The 17194-nt window shown below is 38.4% G+C and overlaps 1 protein-coding gene across 2 annotated transcripts in view; it reads left to right on the top strand.

Annotated features, from left to right (window-relative positions):
• The window catches only part of clns1a (chloride channel, nucleotide-sensitive, 1A), a 28696-nt gene that overhangs the window by 4667 nt on the left and 6835 nt on the right, over positions 1 to 17194 (top strand). For both annotated transcript variants that reach the window (XM_039744230.1, XM_039744229.1), the window contains exons 3-5: positions 7449 to 7574; positions 10235 to 10345; positions 14034 to 14207. In XM_039744230.1, the coding sequence (XP_039600164.1) occupies positions 7449 to 7574; positions 10235 to 10345; positions 14034 to 14207 (411 nt within the window). The remainder of the gene's footprint in view (positions 1 to 7448; positions 7575 to 10234; positions 10346 to 14033; positions 14208 to 17194) is intronic.

Below are 17194 nucleotides of genomic sequence, written 5' to 3'. Positions count from 1 at the left end.
TTTTTAAGTTATTTTTAGTAAGTGAATCTGCTAAATAAAAAATGAGGATGAAATTGTTAAAGATCATTACAATACTTAGTTTAGTATATTTTGTTAATTTCATTTGTTAGATATATCTACCTTTATTAATCCCAAGGGGAAATTTAAATAATCCAGCAGCAGTATACTGATCCAAAAAAAAAAACAATGTTAAAGACGTCCTTCTTCTTTATGCTGCCTCCCCAGTACACCACCGCGTAGAAGAGGGCACTCGCCACAACCGTCTGGTAGAACATCTGCAGCATCTTATTGCAGATGTTGAAGGACGCCAACCTTCTAAGAAAGTATAGTCGGCTCTGACCTTTCTTACACAGAGCATCAGTATTGGCAGTCCAGTCCAATTTGTCATCCAACTGCACTCCCAGATATTTATAGGTCTGTACCCTCTGCACACAGTCACCTCTGATAATCATGGGGTCCGTGAGGGGCCTGGGCCTCCTAAAATCCACCACCAGCTCCTTGGTCTTGCTGGTGTTCAGGTGTAAGTTGTTTGAGTCACAGCATTTAACAAAGTCTTTGATTAGCTTCCTGTACTCCTCCTCCTGCCCACTCCTGATGCAGCCCACAATAGCAGTGTCATCAGCGAACTTTTGCACGTGGCAGGACTCTGAATCGTATTGGAAGTCTGATGTATATAGGCTGAACAGAACCGGAGAAAGTACAGTCCCCTGCGGCGCTCCTGTGCTGCTGACCACAATGTCAGACCTGCAGTTCCCGAGAAGCACATACTGAGGTCTGTCTGTAAGATAGTCCACGATCCATGCCACCAGGTGTGAGTCTACTCCCATCTCAGTCAGCTTGTCCCTAAAGAGCAGAGATTGGATGGTGTTGAAGGTGCTAGAGAAGTCCAAAAACATAATTCTTACAGCACCACTGCCTCTTTCCAGGTGGGAGAGGGATTGGTGTAGCATATAGATGATGGCATCCTCCGGTCCCACCTTCTCCTAGTATGCGAACTGCAGAGGGTCAAGGGAGTGGCAGACCTGTGGCCTCAGGTGGTAAAGCGGCAGCTGCTCCATGGTCTTCATCACATGTGACGTCAGAGAGACAGGCCGGAAGTCATTCAGCTCACTAGGACGTGATACCTTTGGGACTAGGGTGATACAAGATGTTTTCCAAAGCCTCGGGACTCTCCTCTGTTCCAGGCTCAGGTTGAAGATGTGCTGTAGAAATAAGTTAAACCAAGTTGATCAGTGACTTTACATTGTCTGCACCCAAGGACGAAAAGCTGCATATATGTGAAAACATAAACACTTTGAAAGAATTTGTTGTTTTAAGTAATAAGGAATGATTTTTGTCTGAGTTTCATATATGTTTTACAAGTGCATGTGAAGTGTCCCGTTCCACGTTTCTCTTTCTTCTTGTCATTTTCTACATGCAGAAAATCCTGTTTTGAAAACTGTGTCTGTACACAAGTTATAAGCACTTCATGCTTTGCACATGTACCTTGAGCAAAAAATATCAATAGCGAAACATCAACATTCACGTAAAGTGCACCATTTAGAACTTTAATATTGGTTCATTTTCATTTGAATATTTACTTAGTTTTAATATGAACATTCCATCCTTGATTTTTCTGTAATTTGACAATCTTACAGTGTACACAGTTACCAACCTCTGCTTTGTTTTCTAGCACGCTTGATGAAACATTGCCAATATGTCTCCCTTACCTCATTACAGAGAGTTGACCTCAAAGAATGTTCTTGGTAAAAGACTCTGTAGGGATGTGAATAAAAGACATTTAAACGTTTAGCTAGTTTAAAGATGAAAACCATTTAGGAAATTATAAAACTGCTAGAACCTCAGCCCTAGCTGCTCTCCCCAATCACAGTGCACTTTACAGAGTTTTTAATACTGTATAGTTTCCTTATAAAATTGCATATGTAATAATGTAAATCAAAATTGCCCAACTGAATCAAGTATTATTAATAGGAAAGTGGCCTATGACCGACTACGCAAAACAGATTGCAGAATTCCTTCTCATTAGTGGTCGTCATTTTGCTTGCTTTGTTTGATGTGCATGATAAGAGATTCTAAATAGTGTTTCTGCACTGGCACCTTTGTAACACAGACATGTAAGCAACAGTTGGGTTATGGTCAGGCAGCAAGCTTTAAAAAGCTGTAGGCTAAGATAATACAATGTGTAGTATGGGTGCACTAAGAAAAGTGTCTGAACATTCTTGAATTCAGGATGCAATATTGCCAATAAGCAGTATTTATAGTTGAATATAACAGCTGTTGTAAGTCAGATCTTGCTGCTCTAATAGTTGTAACCATTGATGGCTTGGCTTGCAGCTGGGATGCTTTTTCTGCTTACATGTAGTTTGATACACAGAGCAGTATTTCAAGCTTGCTTTCACTCCTTTTAAAACAAAATCACAGAGTTTTTAAAACATTCTATCTAAAAATTTAAGCAAAAAAAAGTAAATAAGTCTGCAACAAAATACCCTCGTCAGTAATTTTAACATTTACTATTTTCAATTTCCACCATGATGTCACAATTTTGATACTGCATCAAATCTTTCTATAGTGTATGGCTTTTAAGAAGATGAGTGATGACAAAATTCATGGAATTTTTTAAAAGTGCATTTTTAACAACATTATACTGTATGTTTTTGTTGCAAGCAAGAAAATACACTTTTGGAACGTTAAGTTAACCCTTAACTACTTGAGCTGGTGTATTTTGTACACCAATCTGTTATTTTTGTCCAACGTTCTTTTACTTGAACCTACCAGCACCATCCGCTATCTGTTCTCAGTTTGATTCACTAAACATACAGTGTCACAATGGTTTCCCTCCAGTGTGCCCCCAGCTGGTTTTATCAGTGGATGCACAGTCGCAAGTTTCACATGGTGCATTTGGTACAGAGCATGGGTACTTGCATATGTGTGACAACGATGAGATGTTGTTCTTGCAATGACTTTGTCTGCAAAGAACATTTAACATCTGAAGTGAAATGTGATACACGTGGATACCTATTTCTAGTTTATATAGCAAAGTGTGAGTAGCCTTTGTTTTGTGATCTTTGCTGTTACATTGGGAGTTGCTCAAAATATAACTTGCATTTTAAGAGTAACCCTTTATTTCAACTGAATCATTTGAAACAGACAAATAGTTGATGTTTAATTGTAGTTATCAAAAACAGAAATGCAGGCATGACATGATCCTTTTCGTCTAGCATTTGTGTAAAGCAGAGATCTCTTTGATCTGGAAGCCATCTGTAGGCAATGTTTTGAGAGAGAATTACTGGGCTACAGCCTTTGGATTGCACTTCTAGCAGTCCTAATTAATATGCTGTATGCAAATCTTCTGTTGTTGTTGCCAGTTTCAGAGTTAAAGAACTGGAATACAGTGAAGTGTACTTTGATTGGTTAATCACACATGCCAGGGTTGTTTTTTTGTTAATCTCCGGTTTCCTGATTTCAACTACATGGCTTTGTAGTTTATTCCACATTCCCACGACCCTTAAGAATTGTAAGGGTTTAATAAATGAGAGAATTCAGTGTATCAAGCTTGTTTGGTTATTTAAATTGTACCAATGTCTTATCCATTTACTTTATATAAAAAAAAAAAAACTTGAAAAGTATCTTTTGCTATAAAATTTTTTGACACATATATGGTCTGGTTACCTGTATCTGTTACTTTGCTAACTAAGAAGTGCAGAAGCAGAGTAAATGTAGCTGTGTTATTGTGGGACATGAAAATGATACATAGATAAGAGATCTATTCAAAGTCAGTGTTAAAATAATGACTTTACTAGCTGAGGAACAAGCAAAAATAGTTATGCTGTTGCATGATTATTCTCTACTAGTTGTAGTGCTGTGTTTCAAATTAATATTGTGCACTTAGCAGCCATGTAATCATAGTCTTACAGTACAATGTGGATATTTTGCATAGATCCAACTCTAGAGCAATACCAGGAAAAAAGGGAATGTTGTACCCAGCTGCTGAGCTGCTTCGACTGCGTCTTCTCCAATCTGTGCCTCTGCTGTCGGTGCTATATTTCGACCCGGATGTCATACTTCTCCCTCGTCGGAGATACATCCATTGTGGGTCCCACCGGAGATTCCGAACGGACGCCTCGAAAGGAATTAACTCTTTTTGGTCTGATTTTCGGCACCCTCCACATAACACAGGAACGCTGACCATAGCGTGTTGGCCAGCTTAGCTCGGTCGACTAACACCACTGTCAAATGCGACCGCAACATTGTCAGCTTTGGTCTATTGAACATCCGCTCACTTATGAGCAAGGGACATCTCATTCAGGATCTCCTCATTGACCGTAAGTTTGACTTTCTCTGTTTAACTGAGACTTGGCAGCAACCTCAAGACTTTTCACAACTTAATGAATGCACCCCCCCGGGGTTTGTTTACACTTGTCAACCCCGTGCATCTGGCCGTGGAGGAGGTGTTGCGATAATTTACTGCGAGAAGTGGAAAGTCCTGCCGTTGCCTGCTCCTGCTGTTGGCTGCTCCTGCTGTTGGCTCTTTTGAATCAGCTGTGTGTCAACTGTCTGGGCCAGTTCCAACCATCATTGCAACTGTCTACTGTCCTCCTAAGTCTAACAACAATTTTTTGAATGATCTTGCTACCTTCCTTACCAATCTATCTGTAATTACTCCAAATATAATTCTGCTGGGGGATTTTAATATACATCTGGACAATATCAATATCCCTCTCACTAGAGACTTTTTATCTTGCCTGGAGAGTTTTGGATACCAGCAGCACACTGATGTTCCTACCCATTGTAAAGGACATATCTTGGACATGATTTGCTGCTCTGGTGTTGTTCCTTTTGATCTTACAGTAGATGAACTCACTATAACCGACCACTTTCTCCTCTCATTCAATGCTAAACTTACCTTTTCTGTTCCTAAGCTTCCACGTCACATAGCCTTTCGTAACATTAAGAATATTAACTTGAATTTGCTATCTTCTAGAATTGATTCGCAAATGGACTTTTATAATTTATCCACTCCCATAGAACTGGTCTCATATTATGACACTTGTCTTAATGGTATTCTTAATTCTCTGGCTCTGCTAAAAACCAGATCTGTTTTTTTCCTTTTCTGCACCCTGGTTTACGCCTGAACTTCGGCTTCTGAAAGCTAAAGGCAGGGAACTTGAAAGGTTGTTTAAAAAAAAACAGACTCTTTGTCCACAAAGAGATGTATAAAAATCATCTACTCTATTACAAGGATTGTATAGCTCAAACCAAATCTAATTATTACACTCAGTTAATTACTTGTAATACAGGTAACACCAAGTCTTTGTTTTCTTTACTTAATAATGTTACACAACCTCCTGACTCTTTACCATCTCACCGTTACTCAACTGCCTTCTGTAATTCTCTTATGTCTTTTTTCAATGAGAAAATCCAAAAGATACATCAGCACCTTGGTCCAGATCCTTTCTGTATTTCTTCTGAACTACACTCACCTATTCACTCTTTCTCTTCTTTCCAGCTTCCCACTTCCTCTGAAATCTCAGATCTCATCTGCAAATCCAAGTCATCTACTTGTCAGCTGGACCCCCTGCCTACAGTTTTGGTTAAAGCCTGCCTCCCCTCTCTAGTCCCTCTTATTTCTGCCATAATTCACTCTTCTCTTACTACTGGTATTATTCCCTTATCTTTCAAAACTGCTGCTATAACCCCAATACTAAAAAAACCTGGTTGTGATCTTACTAATTTCAATAATTTTCGCCCCATTTCTAACTTGCCCTTTATCTCCAAAATTCTTAAAAAAAATAGTAGCTATCCAACTTCACACCCACTTGTCTCACAATAATCTATATGAGAAGTTCCAGTCTGGTTTTCGCCCCCTTCATAGTACAGAAACGGCACTTGTTAAAATTACCAATGACCTCCTTATGGCTGCTGATTCTGGTCTAATCACTATTCTCATCCTTCTTGATCTTGATCATTATATTACTCCGGTCTTGCAGCAGCTTCATTGGCTCCCGATCAAGTTTCGTATTGATTTTAAGATTCTGCTACTAACATTTAAGGCCATCCATAACCTCGCACCTCCATATCTGTCTGACCTTCTACATGTTGCCATTCCCTCCCGTAACCTTAGATCCTCTTCCTCCACCCATCTGACCGTTCCTCCCGCCCGTCTAACCACCATGGGGAGCAGAGCTTTCAGCCTTTCTGCTCCCAAGCACTGGAACTCATTACCTGCAGATCTCCGAAATATCAAATCATATTCATCTTTCAAATGTAAACTTAAAACACATTTGTTTATAATGGCTTTTTCTTCTTCCTCCTGATTATAGTGGTTTTGTTTGGTTTTAATTTTTAGATTTTCTGATGTTTTATATTGTTTATAATTGTGTCTTTATTTATTTATTTATTGTTCGGTGTCCTTGTTCTTTGAAAGGCGCCTTGTATAAATAAAATGTAGTAGTAGATAGAGGACATATATTATGATAGTGAGCTTTCAATTAAAAGTCAGAAATAAAAGAATGGCCTTCTTTAGATAATTTTAGCTGCACATATGATGCTGTTGCTATGTGAGCAGTCGCCTATGTGCAAAGAGCAGGTGTACATAATAAAGTAGCCACATGCTGAATGGTAATTTTTTTACAGTATATATCCACGACAATATGACTTCAAAAATATCTTCTGAGAGTTTTCAGGTGAACTTACAATACACTATTTACATATATCCAATCAATCAATCAGCATTTATTTATATAGAACATTTTCATACAAAAAATGTAGCTCAAAGTGCTTTACAAAATGAATAGAAAAATAGAAGACACAATAAAAAGTAAACATAAGTCAACAGTAATTAACATAGAATAAGTAAGGTCCGATGGCCAGGGTGGACAGAAAAAACAAACAAAAAGAAAAAAACTCCAAAAGCTGGTGGGGGAAAAAAAAAATCTGTAGGGGTTCCAGACCACGAGACCGCCCAGTCCCCTCTGGGCAATCTACCTAACATAAGTCAAACAGTCCTCTTTGTATTTAGGGTTTTCATGGAAGGACCTGATGATGATGGTCACGTAGACTTCTGGCTTTCAGTCCATGATGCTTTGAGTAGGTGGTGGTGGCGGCGCAGGCCGCCACCACAAAGAAACCGGAAAAAGAAACGGAAGAGAGAGTTGGGGTCAGTACGGATTTTGGAGCCACTGTGAATAGTTATTATTGCTGTTCATAGTAATGTATTTTTTCAGGTTAACAAATCTTATATTAAGATAATTATTAATAAAAAGTAGCACAATGCTGCTGTTATGCTGCTGTTTTTTATTCAACCTGAAAATATCTGCATCATTGTCTTTTTGCAAGATTTATATGTTACAGTGTGCAAGTTGTGAAATAATGGGTTTTCTGTTTACTGATATGATGTGACAAAACAGCTGATAGCTGCATTAATGCCTGAAATGCTACTATACTTGCAGATGAAGAACCCAAAGAATTAACAATGAGTGAGAAAACGGATGATGAGGAGGAGGAGGAGGAAGAGGAAGAGGATGACAGTGATCCTATATCAGAAATAAGATTTGTACCAAGTGATAAAGCTGCATGTAAGTATTTCTTGACTGTTATATTGAAGCATTTCAGAAGCATTCAGAATATACTGTATAAACTGCTGTATGGGTCTATAGGATACACAAGTTATTTTTGTCACAAAGATTAGGTTTTTGGCTTCATGAATAAGTTTTTTTTTTTCCACTTTTGTCCAAAATAATCTATTTTTCTTTTGTTTTTGAGTTCTTAGATATTTCAAACACCTGTTGTATGGCATTATAGCTGGTTAATTTGTTTTCTGTGCTTTTAAAGTTAACAAGAAATACATTTGGAAAGTAGATATATAGGTTGTGGTTAATTACAGTTTTTATATATATATATATATATATATATATATATATATATATATATATATATATATATAAATACATACACTGCGCAAAAAATTAAGGAAATGTTTAATCATCACAGTCTTAACATCAAATCATTTAAGCTTCAGGAATATCAATCTGTCCAGTTAGGAAGCATAAGCAATTGTGAATCAGCTTCACCTGCTTTGGTGCAAATGAAAGTGTCAGCAGGTGCACTGGAAAGGCAAAAGCAAGACACCCCACAACAAAGTAATGGCTTTGCAGGTAGTGGCCACAGGCAATTGCTCTCTCTTTATCCTCTCTGATTGATTCTTCTCTAGTTTTGTGTTTTGCTAGTGTCCTTGTCACTGCTCCTTTGTGTGAAGAGGAACAGGAGGAATACTTTCAGAACCCTACTAAATTATCTCCAGCTGGCTACTGGTATGCATGTTTCTAACCAGACTATCAGAAACAGATCCCATGAGGGCTCGACACTCTCTGGTGGAACCTGTGCTCAGAGCCCATCACTGTGCAGCTCGATTGGCATTCGCCAGAGAATACCCAAACTGACAGTTCCGCCGTTGGTGCCCCGTTCTCTTCACAGATGAGAGCAGGCTCACAATGAGCTCATGTGAAAGAGTCTGGAGACGCAGTGGTGAATGTTATGCAGCCTACAGCATCATCCAGTATAACTGGTTTGGTGGTGGGTCGATGATGGCCTGGGGAGTCATATCTTTGGAGGGTCACACAGACCTCCATGTGCTAGGCAATGGTACCCTGACTGCAGTTTATTACTGGGATAAAATCCTGAGAGCAGTTGTCAGACCTTACACTGATGCAGTGGGCCCTGGGTTTCTCTTGGTGCAAGACAATGTCCGGCCTCATGTGGCCAGAGTGCATAAGCAGTTCCTGGATGATGAAGGCATTGATGCCATTGACTGGCCTGCATGTTCCCCAGACCTGCATCCAGTTGAGAACCTCTGGTACATTATGTATTGGTGCATCTAAAGCTGCCAAGTAGCGCCACAGACTGTCCTGGAGCTCACTGATGCTCTGATCTAGATTTGGGGGGTGGGGGGGTTCGGAGTGGTAATTCTAGTGTTAATAGTTGCAAGCGGCGATTAAGATGAATATATGTTGATTTGGATGCTTTTGAGGGGTAAGTATTGTAACAATCACTGAGACCAGACGGGCAGACAGGCACCACACATAGTCTGAGGGCTCAAAAGACTTTCCAACATGTATTTTTTTTTCTTCTTCATAACAGAACGGGTAAGTCATTCAATCACACCTAAGAGCCACAAAAAAAAAAAAATCAACATTTAAAGACAGAAAAGAAATGGGACAGGTCATAACTGTCTTATCCTCTTCCTGCATGCATTTGGGATGATACAGGGCCGTAATCTGTTGTGGATCTGCTAACCTTGTGGTAGACCTTTGGGATCTTCTCTCCTGCACATTAATCATCAGAGCTCTGGACTCTAGCCTCCAAGACTGCTTTGCTGCCTTCAGTCTCTTACTTAGCTCCCCTAAGCTGTGTAGTTCCTTCATCCAACTTTTGTCATCCTATCTCGGGTCCTCCTCTCTCACCTCATGCTTCCAGAAATGCCAGACCATCAGGTAATGGTCGTACTCCTTTATACTGCACCTGGGGGTGCAGATTGTCCAGCCACTGGATAGTGCTTTATCATTTATCCTTTGTATGTGGTATTTTTTGTCATATGGTTTGTTTCGCAACTTTTGTTTGTAACACTATAAAAGGCATAGACCTGTAATGCTCTTTACTAGCTGTGCTCATTTCATGCTCCAAGCATATTCTCTCTGCACATTTGTCAGGGTGCGCTTTTGTTCTTCTGGCCCACTTTGGTGGTGAGCTGGTTCAGACTGATGGAGTAAAAGCTGGACAGACTTAAACCCAAAGTAGTGCATAGTACAGCCAGGATGTGAAAGGGAAATATTGGCGTTGCTTTAGGTTCTAGCCAGGGAAAAAAGGTCAAGTGCACAGTTTAACTTGTTTAAGTGCTAATTAAACCAAACAATAAAAAAAAGGGTTTTGGCCAGTGCAAACTAGCTTTGCACCTTTTTCTTTGGGAACTTTTTTTTCTTGATATTCATGCTGATGTGCTTGCTTTTTATATAAAAAATACTTAATTTGGTAACTTCTTAAAATGCTGTATCAGCATAAATCTAACATGATGTATCATACGTAAGGTAATTTTATAAGTTGTTAATGCATAATATACTACAGAGGTTTCATTTTGAGAAAAGTATATTTTATATTGTGAAAGTAGACAAAGAAGCAAAGCTGAACTAAACTTTTATTTGAATAGCTGTATTTATACATATATATATTTTTTTTATTACAGTGGAACCGTTGTTCTCTGCCATGTGTGAATGCCAGGCTCTGCATCCTGATCCAGATGATGAAGACTCTGATGATGATTTTGAGGGAGATGAGTATGATGTTGAAGAAGCAGGTGACCTCATTTGAAAATTGTTTTATAGTGCCTATGTATTGGATGATTTGTTGACAAAACTTTGGTATGTTGATGTCTGATAAGATCCATGAAGCCTGGTCTGTTTGTAGCTGTATATTTTTGATATTTTATTGCTTTTCCTTTTAAAGGAATACTTCGTCCCAAAAGTTTCTTGTATGTCACTTACCCATGTAGTTGTAGTGAAAGATGAGAAAAAGTTAATCTGTTGTTTTCATGGAGTTAGGAAATAAAAAAAGTTTGATGCATTACAAGCCAGTAGTGACCAATGCTGTACAATATCAAATGATGTAAAAAGCATCCGTGGACAAAAACAAAATTCCACATAACTTAAGCTGAATAATCCACATGGCAATTATTCAGTTGTATGCTCAAAACATGCAAAACACATGCATTTTAGCTACATTTTTGTTTGATATATACTTATGAAAAAAATCAGTGCACATCATATTCGTAAAATCTCATGGGATTGCCTTTTTGAATTGAAGATAGGACTACAGAACTTTAAACTTTTTTCCATCAATTCTAGTAAGTAACAAAATTTTTGGGCGGAGTATTCCTTTAATTACTATTTTTTATTTGCACAGGCAGTTATGCAAATATGTATATAATGTTTTAAGGATGCAGTCTAATTTGCAGATAGAATTAATTGTTTATTGGACATTATTTTATGACTATTTTTTTTTGGTAGAGGTAGTAAAAAAAGAAGCAAAACATTTCCTTTGTTTAAAATAACAACCTGGTTTTAATACAAAAAAATATCAAAGTCAGAAACAAATACATTTTTTGCAAAAACTCTTCAGTAAATTTAACTTGCAGAGGGTCATGATTACTGTATTGATTGTGACCTGCTTTATGTGGATTGGGTCTGTCCAAGTTGCAGACAAAGCCATAATCTCTGGAGTAAGATCACTATCAAAAATAACTCGTAATAATTTTACAAGTCAAATAAGTCAAATTTACATTTCACAAGTGTCAATTATGCTTGTGCTTCTGAAAGTTATTCTTGCTTCTGAAAATTACACTTACACTTCAGAAAATTATACCTGCTCCTCAAAAAACATGCTTATGCTTCTGAAAATTACGAGTACAATTCTTAGGCATGAACAAACTGTCAAAAATATGTCACCTGATGCACAAAACATTCGCTATTGAGGAGAAAACAGTAGTTTTTTGTTACTATGCATATGACACAAATGTAGAATGCTGGAGTTCTTTTTGACAGCAGTCGTACTCCATACTTCGCCCCCTTACAGTGGCTCCAAAGGGCAAAACGCAAAATACAAAATAAAACCGACACAATGAAGTTAATCAAACAATGACAACATGCAATTAACAAAACAAAGTGAGAGCATGAAATTAACAAATTAACGGCAGCACATTTTAAAATTGACAGAACGTCTTAGCTGGGTGTCCAGATGTTTGTTATACGTGTATAGGAAAGCGAGATGTTGGCGAAGGCTCCCAACTTTTGGATTTCGGCATTCTTGGTCATAGATTTGGGGTGGGAGGCACGGAATTATGACACCACCACCACCACCACAAGCCCCCTGGACGATTTTGAATGTATACAAAACAGACGTAAAGAATGGGGGCTTTGCACAATAAACTTCTGAAGCTGCCCCCTCGTGACGGCACTGCTTTTAAGCGAGTTATTTTCTTTTTCTCTGTGCCTATTAAATATCACATAAATCTCATTTATCAGATTACAGTGTGCCAACTTTGCTAGTCAGTATGAACCATGTAACCTTGTTGGGACAAGAAAAACTCAACTGAAATTTTAAAAATGCATTCATTCATTCATTCATTCATCAAAGTTATTAAAATTAGGGTGGTCCGGTGCCTTTTAACCCTTTGAAATGGCAATTGAGTATCACAGTTAAACCTATTTATTGTATATATGAGTTTGCCAGCCAGTTTGACCCATGAACTTACTTTGGACCAGGCAAATCTCAACTGCAGCATAAAAAAAGGAATCTTGTCACAAAGCTTTGAAAATAAGGATTGCAAAATGCTGCACAACCCTCTGCAGCGCCTTTTAAACATCAAAGTTAATCCTAGACATTAAAAATGGCAATGTGACAAATTTGCAGGTCAGTTTGGGGACAGGTAGTCACATTGGTCTGTGCAAAACTCAACTGCAACTTAACAAAGGCATCTGTATTTTCTCAGAACTAGTGTAGCCCAAAATGCCTTTTAACCCTCTGCAGTGCCCATTAAACATCTAATTCCATTCAGTAGATATGGGAATGTACCAACATTGCCTGTCAGTTTGACCCATGTACCCAACTCAGATTTAACAAAGGTATCTGTCTTGTCACAAAGCCGTGAAAGTGAGGGCCGCACAACATGACCTAACACTTTGCTGTGCCCATTAAACATCAGAGTACATAATGCTCATTAGATATGACAGTGTACCAAGTTGGTCATTGAGCTGGGCAAAACTGAGCTGCCATTTAACGAAGGCACCTGTCTCGTCAGAAAACTTTGAAAATTAATTTGGTCCAATTTGACGTAACTCCTTTGTGTCCAGTCAGGTATAAAATGTGGAAAACTGATTTTTTTTTTTTCTTCAAATAAAGGACCCATTTTAGTGACGCACATTAATATAATTTTATGCTGCAGAATATTTTGACTTGCTCTTAACATTGAATAAGTAACTGCTTTGTACAAGTTGTGTAAAAAAGGAACTAGCTGGAAGTGAATAACAACAGGCTCACGTGAAACAGTCACGTTCTCCCCTTATCTCTGTGGGCTTTACGCCAGACCTCCTGGAGACTCACAGGTGAAGTAAATAGAGGGTCCAAAGGCACACTTCTATGATGGATTAGCGTCGCAGCCAGGGCTGATTGCCCACAGATGTTCACTAAATGCAGCTAGGGAAAACTCTAGACCCCGAGACCTCCAGTTAGATCACAAACATGCTATGTCAAAAATAACTCAATCGTTCCACCTTTGTGTCACATGGGTAGTAACAAAAATCGATTGTTTCTTCTTCGATTGAGTACGCCTTGTGTGTCCAGTGACGTATTTTTGACAGTTTGTTCAAACCTGAGAATTGTACAGTACTTGTAACTTTCAGGGGCATAACCGTAATCGACACGTGTGGAATGTAAATTTGACCTAAATTATTGTGAGTTATTTTTGACAGTGATCTTATTCCATAATAATCTTATTCCATAAACTTCCAATACGTCTATCACTTTTTATTGCCTTCAACTATTACTGCAAACTGGGAATCTATACTCTTGCCACATTGTTCTGATTATACTGTTTCATAGCATTTTAACAAACACAGGACAGATTTATCTTGCTTGCAACAATACTGCTAAATAACATTTATTAACTTTTTTCATAACGTATTCCCATTATTAGATAAATATGTAATTGGAATACAAATCACACTTTTAAATGACAGCATTATTTGTTTTATACTGCAGATTAAATTAGTAGTTGAATAAGTGTATTTATATCTGCAGGCTATACATGAGTTTGCTTTACAAGCTAGGATGTAGGACATGTGGAATATGTGTCTGTATGTTCTGTGTGTCAAATTTTAATGTCTGATATCTGATCCTCTAATCCTCAATATCAAATTTTTAGTGTGTTTGTGTGTATGTGCCAGTTGTTGCACTAAACAGGTGGGTCTTTTTTGTTTTGTAATCACCAGAACAAGGCCATGGTGACATTCCTACTTTCTACACTTACGAGGAAGGCCTTTCACATTTAACTTCAGAGGGTCAGGCAACACTGGAGAGATTGGAGGGTATGTTGGCAGAGTCAGTTGCCCAGCAATACCACATGGCAGGTGTAAGGACGGAAACTACTTCACCCGAGTTTGATGGTAAGATGCTTGTCTCCCATTCTACTTTAATCTGTTGTAGTAGTACAGGAATGGAACAGATGCCACAATAATGTGTGGGGCACCAACTTTGTCATGCATATTTAATAAATTAAAAGAAAATATGCCAAAAGTAAAGAGGTGGTTCTGCACAGCAAAGTCTATGCTGCCAAACACTGCTCTTCCTGAGCATATTGAGTTCCCCCAAGCTCTATCACATGGGAAGTGTTTGATCCAAATGACATCCTTCTTCCGGTTGCGGTTAAGAAATCCCCACTCCTAGAAGGGGTGAAGCTTAGATTGCCTGTATGGCCTCCAGCTTCCTCTGCCACGTTGTTAGCGTTAGCGCCCCCTCCTAGCTTGGAGTGGTATCACTTACTTTGAATGAGTCATTGAGGTATCCCTTATGCATGCACGCATGACACTGTTCTCTATAAAACAGCATTGTGACACACACTATGGGTCCACTTACTACCACATCTCATTTTGCTATTTGCTGCTATGCTCCTAAGTCATGTGTGTCTTTGTTTTAGGTCTTTTGCATTCCAAGAACCTATTCATAGTTGGAACAGAAGATCCTTTGTTGTATCTGCTTGATTCAGTTAAGTTGCAGATGTATGGCTGTAACCAGACCCGGATGGGTAACCGCTCATTGCAAGTCACACTCTTGCACACACCAACACTGTTTATATGGGTACAATTTATACTTCCCAATCAATCTAATACATTATCTGTTTTATGTGGGAGAAGAACTGTAATGTCTACAACTACAAACCTGGGGAGAACGTACAAATTCCATATAGGCAGCATCCAGGCCACACTGGAGCTGTGAAGCAACGGCACTGACCACTGCACCCTCCTTGCCAACTAGAGTAGAATTTTTATTTCTATAAATGTGCAGGTACCCTGAGGCAGACACCAGGAGTACAAGTGTCCCTTAAGATACTACACATACTCATGATTATGTAATTTGGTATGTTGTTTACATTTAAAAGCACTTTTCAGTGTAACAAATGCAGTGTAAAAGAATGATTGTAATTAAATCCAAAGACTATTTCACCTTCTGTACAAAAAGTAATAGCAAACAGAGACAAAGAGTTTGTAGCATCAAGGTAAACTGCAGCACAACAGGAACAAACTCCAATACCTAGTATAGAAAAACAACAACAACAACATTTATTTATATAGCACATTTTCATTAATCAATCAATCAATCAACATTTATTTATATAGCACATATTCATACAAAAAATGTAACTCAAAGTGCTTTACAAAATGAAGAATAGAAAAATTAAAAGACACAGTAAAAATAAAATAAGTCAACATTAATTAACATAGAATAAGTAAGGTCCGATGGCCAGGGTGGACAGAAAAAAAAAAAAACACTCCACACGGCTGGAGAAAAAAAATAAAATCTGTAGGGATTCCAGACCATGAGACCGCCCAGTCCCCTCTGGGCATTCTACCTAATATAAATGAAACAGTCCTCTTTGTATTTAGGGTTCTCACGGAAGGATTTGATGATGATGGTCACGTAGACTTCTGGCTTTCAGTCCATCATTGTTGGAGCATCATGATGCTTTGAGTAGGTGGTGGTGGCGCAGGCCGCCACCACGAAGAAACCGGAAAAAGAAACAGAAATGAGAGTAGGGGTCAGTACGGATTTTAGAGGCACCATGAATAGTTATTATGATGAATTGAACATGCAGAGTATCAGGATTAAGTTAAAGTGAAGTTAGGAGAAGGCCATGTTAAAGTAATATGTTTTCAGCAGTGTTTTAAAGTGCTCCACTGTATTAGCCTGGTGAATTCCTATTGGCAGGCTATTCCAGATTTTAGGTGCATAACAGCAGAAGGCCGCCTCACCACTTCTTTTAAGTTTAGCTTTTGGAATTCTAAGGAGACACTCATTTGAGGATCTAAAGTTATGATTTGGGATATAGGGTGTCAGACATTCCGATATATAAGATGGAGCGAGATTATTTAAGGCTTTCTAAACTATAAGCAGAATTTTAAAGTCAATCCTGAATGACACAGGTAACCAGTGTAGTGGCATCAAAACAGGAGAAATGTGCTCAGATTTTCTTTTCCTAGTTAGGATTCTAGCAGCTGCATTCTGCACTAGTTGCAAACGATTTATGTCTTTTTTTTGGTAGTGCTGAGAGGAGTGCGTTACAGTAATCTAGTCTACTAAAAACAAACGCGTGAATAAATTTCTCAGCTTCTTTCAATGATATGAGGTCTCTAACTTTTGCTATGTTTCTTAAGTGAAAAAATGCTGTTGTAGTTGTCTGATGAATATGCGATTTAAAATTCAGGTTACAGTCAACGTTTACCCCTAAGTTTTTTACTTCCGTCTTAACTCTTAACCCTAATGCATCAAGTTTATTTCTGATAACCTCATTGAATCCATTATTACCAATCACTAAAATTTCAGTTTTCTCTTTATTTAGTTTGAGAAAATTACTATTCATCTATTCAGAAATACCAGTAAGACATTGTGTTAGTGAATCGAGAGAGTCGGAGTCATCAGGTGCTATTGATAAGTACAGCTGTTTGTCATCAGCATAGCTGTGGTAGCTCATGTTGTAACCGGAGATAATTTGACCTAACGGAAGCATGTAGATTGAGAAGAGCAGTGGACCCAGGATAGAGCCTTGTGGAACACCATACAGAATATCATGTTCAAATTCTAACAAAACAAGAATTGAACATCCACCCGAGGCAGTCTTTACCTTATTAGACTGAAATAAGGTACAGTCGATTCCGGTTAATTGGACCACCGGTTAATCGGACCAGCCGCTTATTTGGATCGAATCCTATAGAACCGAAACAGATCATATTACATAAGTCTAATATTGTTCGCTTATTTGGACCAAAATTCCGTTTAATCAGACCAAAAAACGTGACGGAGAATAAGAAAAAGAAGCCAAAAGTCGCCCGTGGAAAGCAGATATAAAGCGGGTCAGCGACATCGGGAGGATTCCTGG

This window comes from Polypterus senegalus, chromosome 2 (assembly GCF_016835505.1).
Source record: "Polypterus senegalus isolate Bchr_013 chromosome 2, ASM1683550v1, whole genome shotgun sequence".
Taxonomy (NCBI): Eukaryota; Metazoa; Chordata; class Cladistia; order Polypteriformes; family Polypteridae; genus Polypterus; species Polypterus senegalus.
The sequence above is the reverse complement of the archived record's forward strand: the minus strand, read 5'-3'. Positions and strand labels throughout refer to the sequence as shown.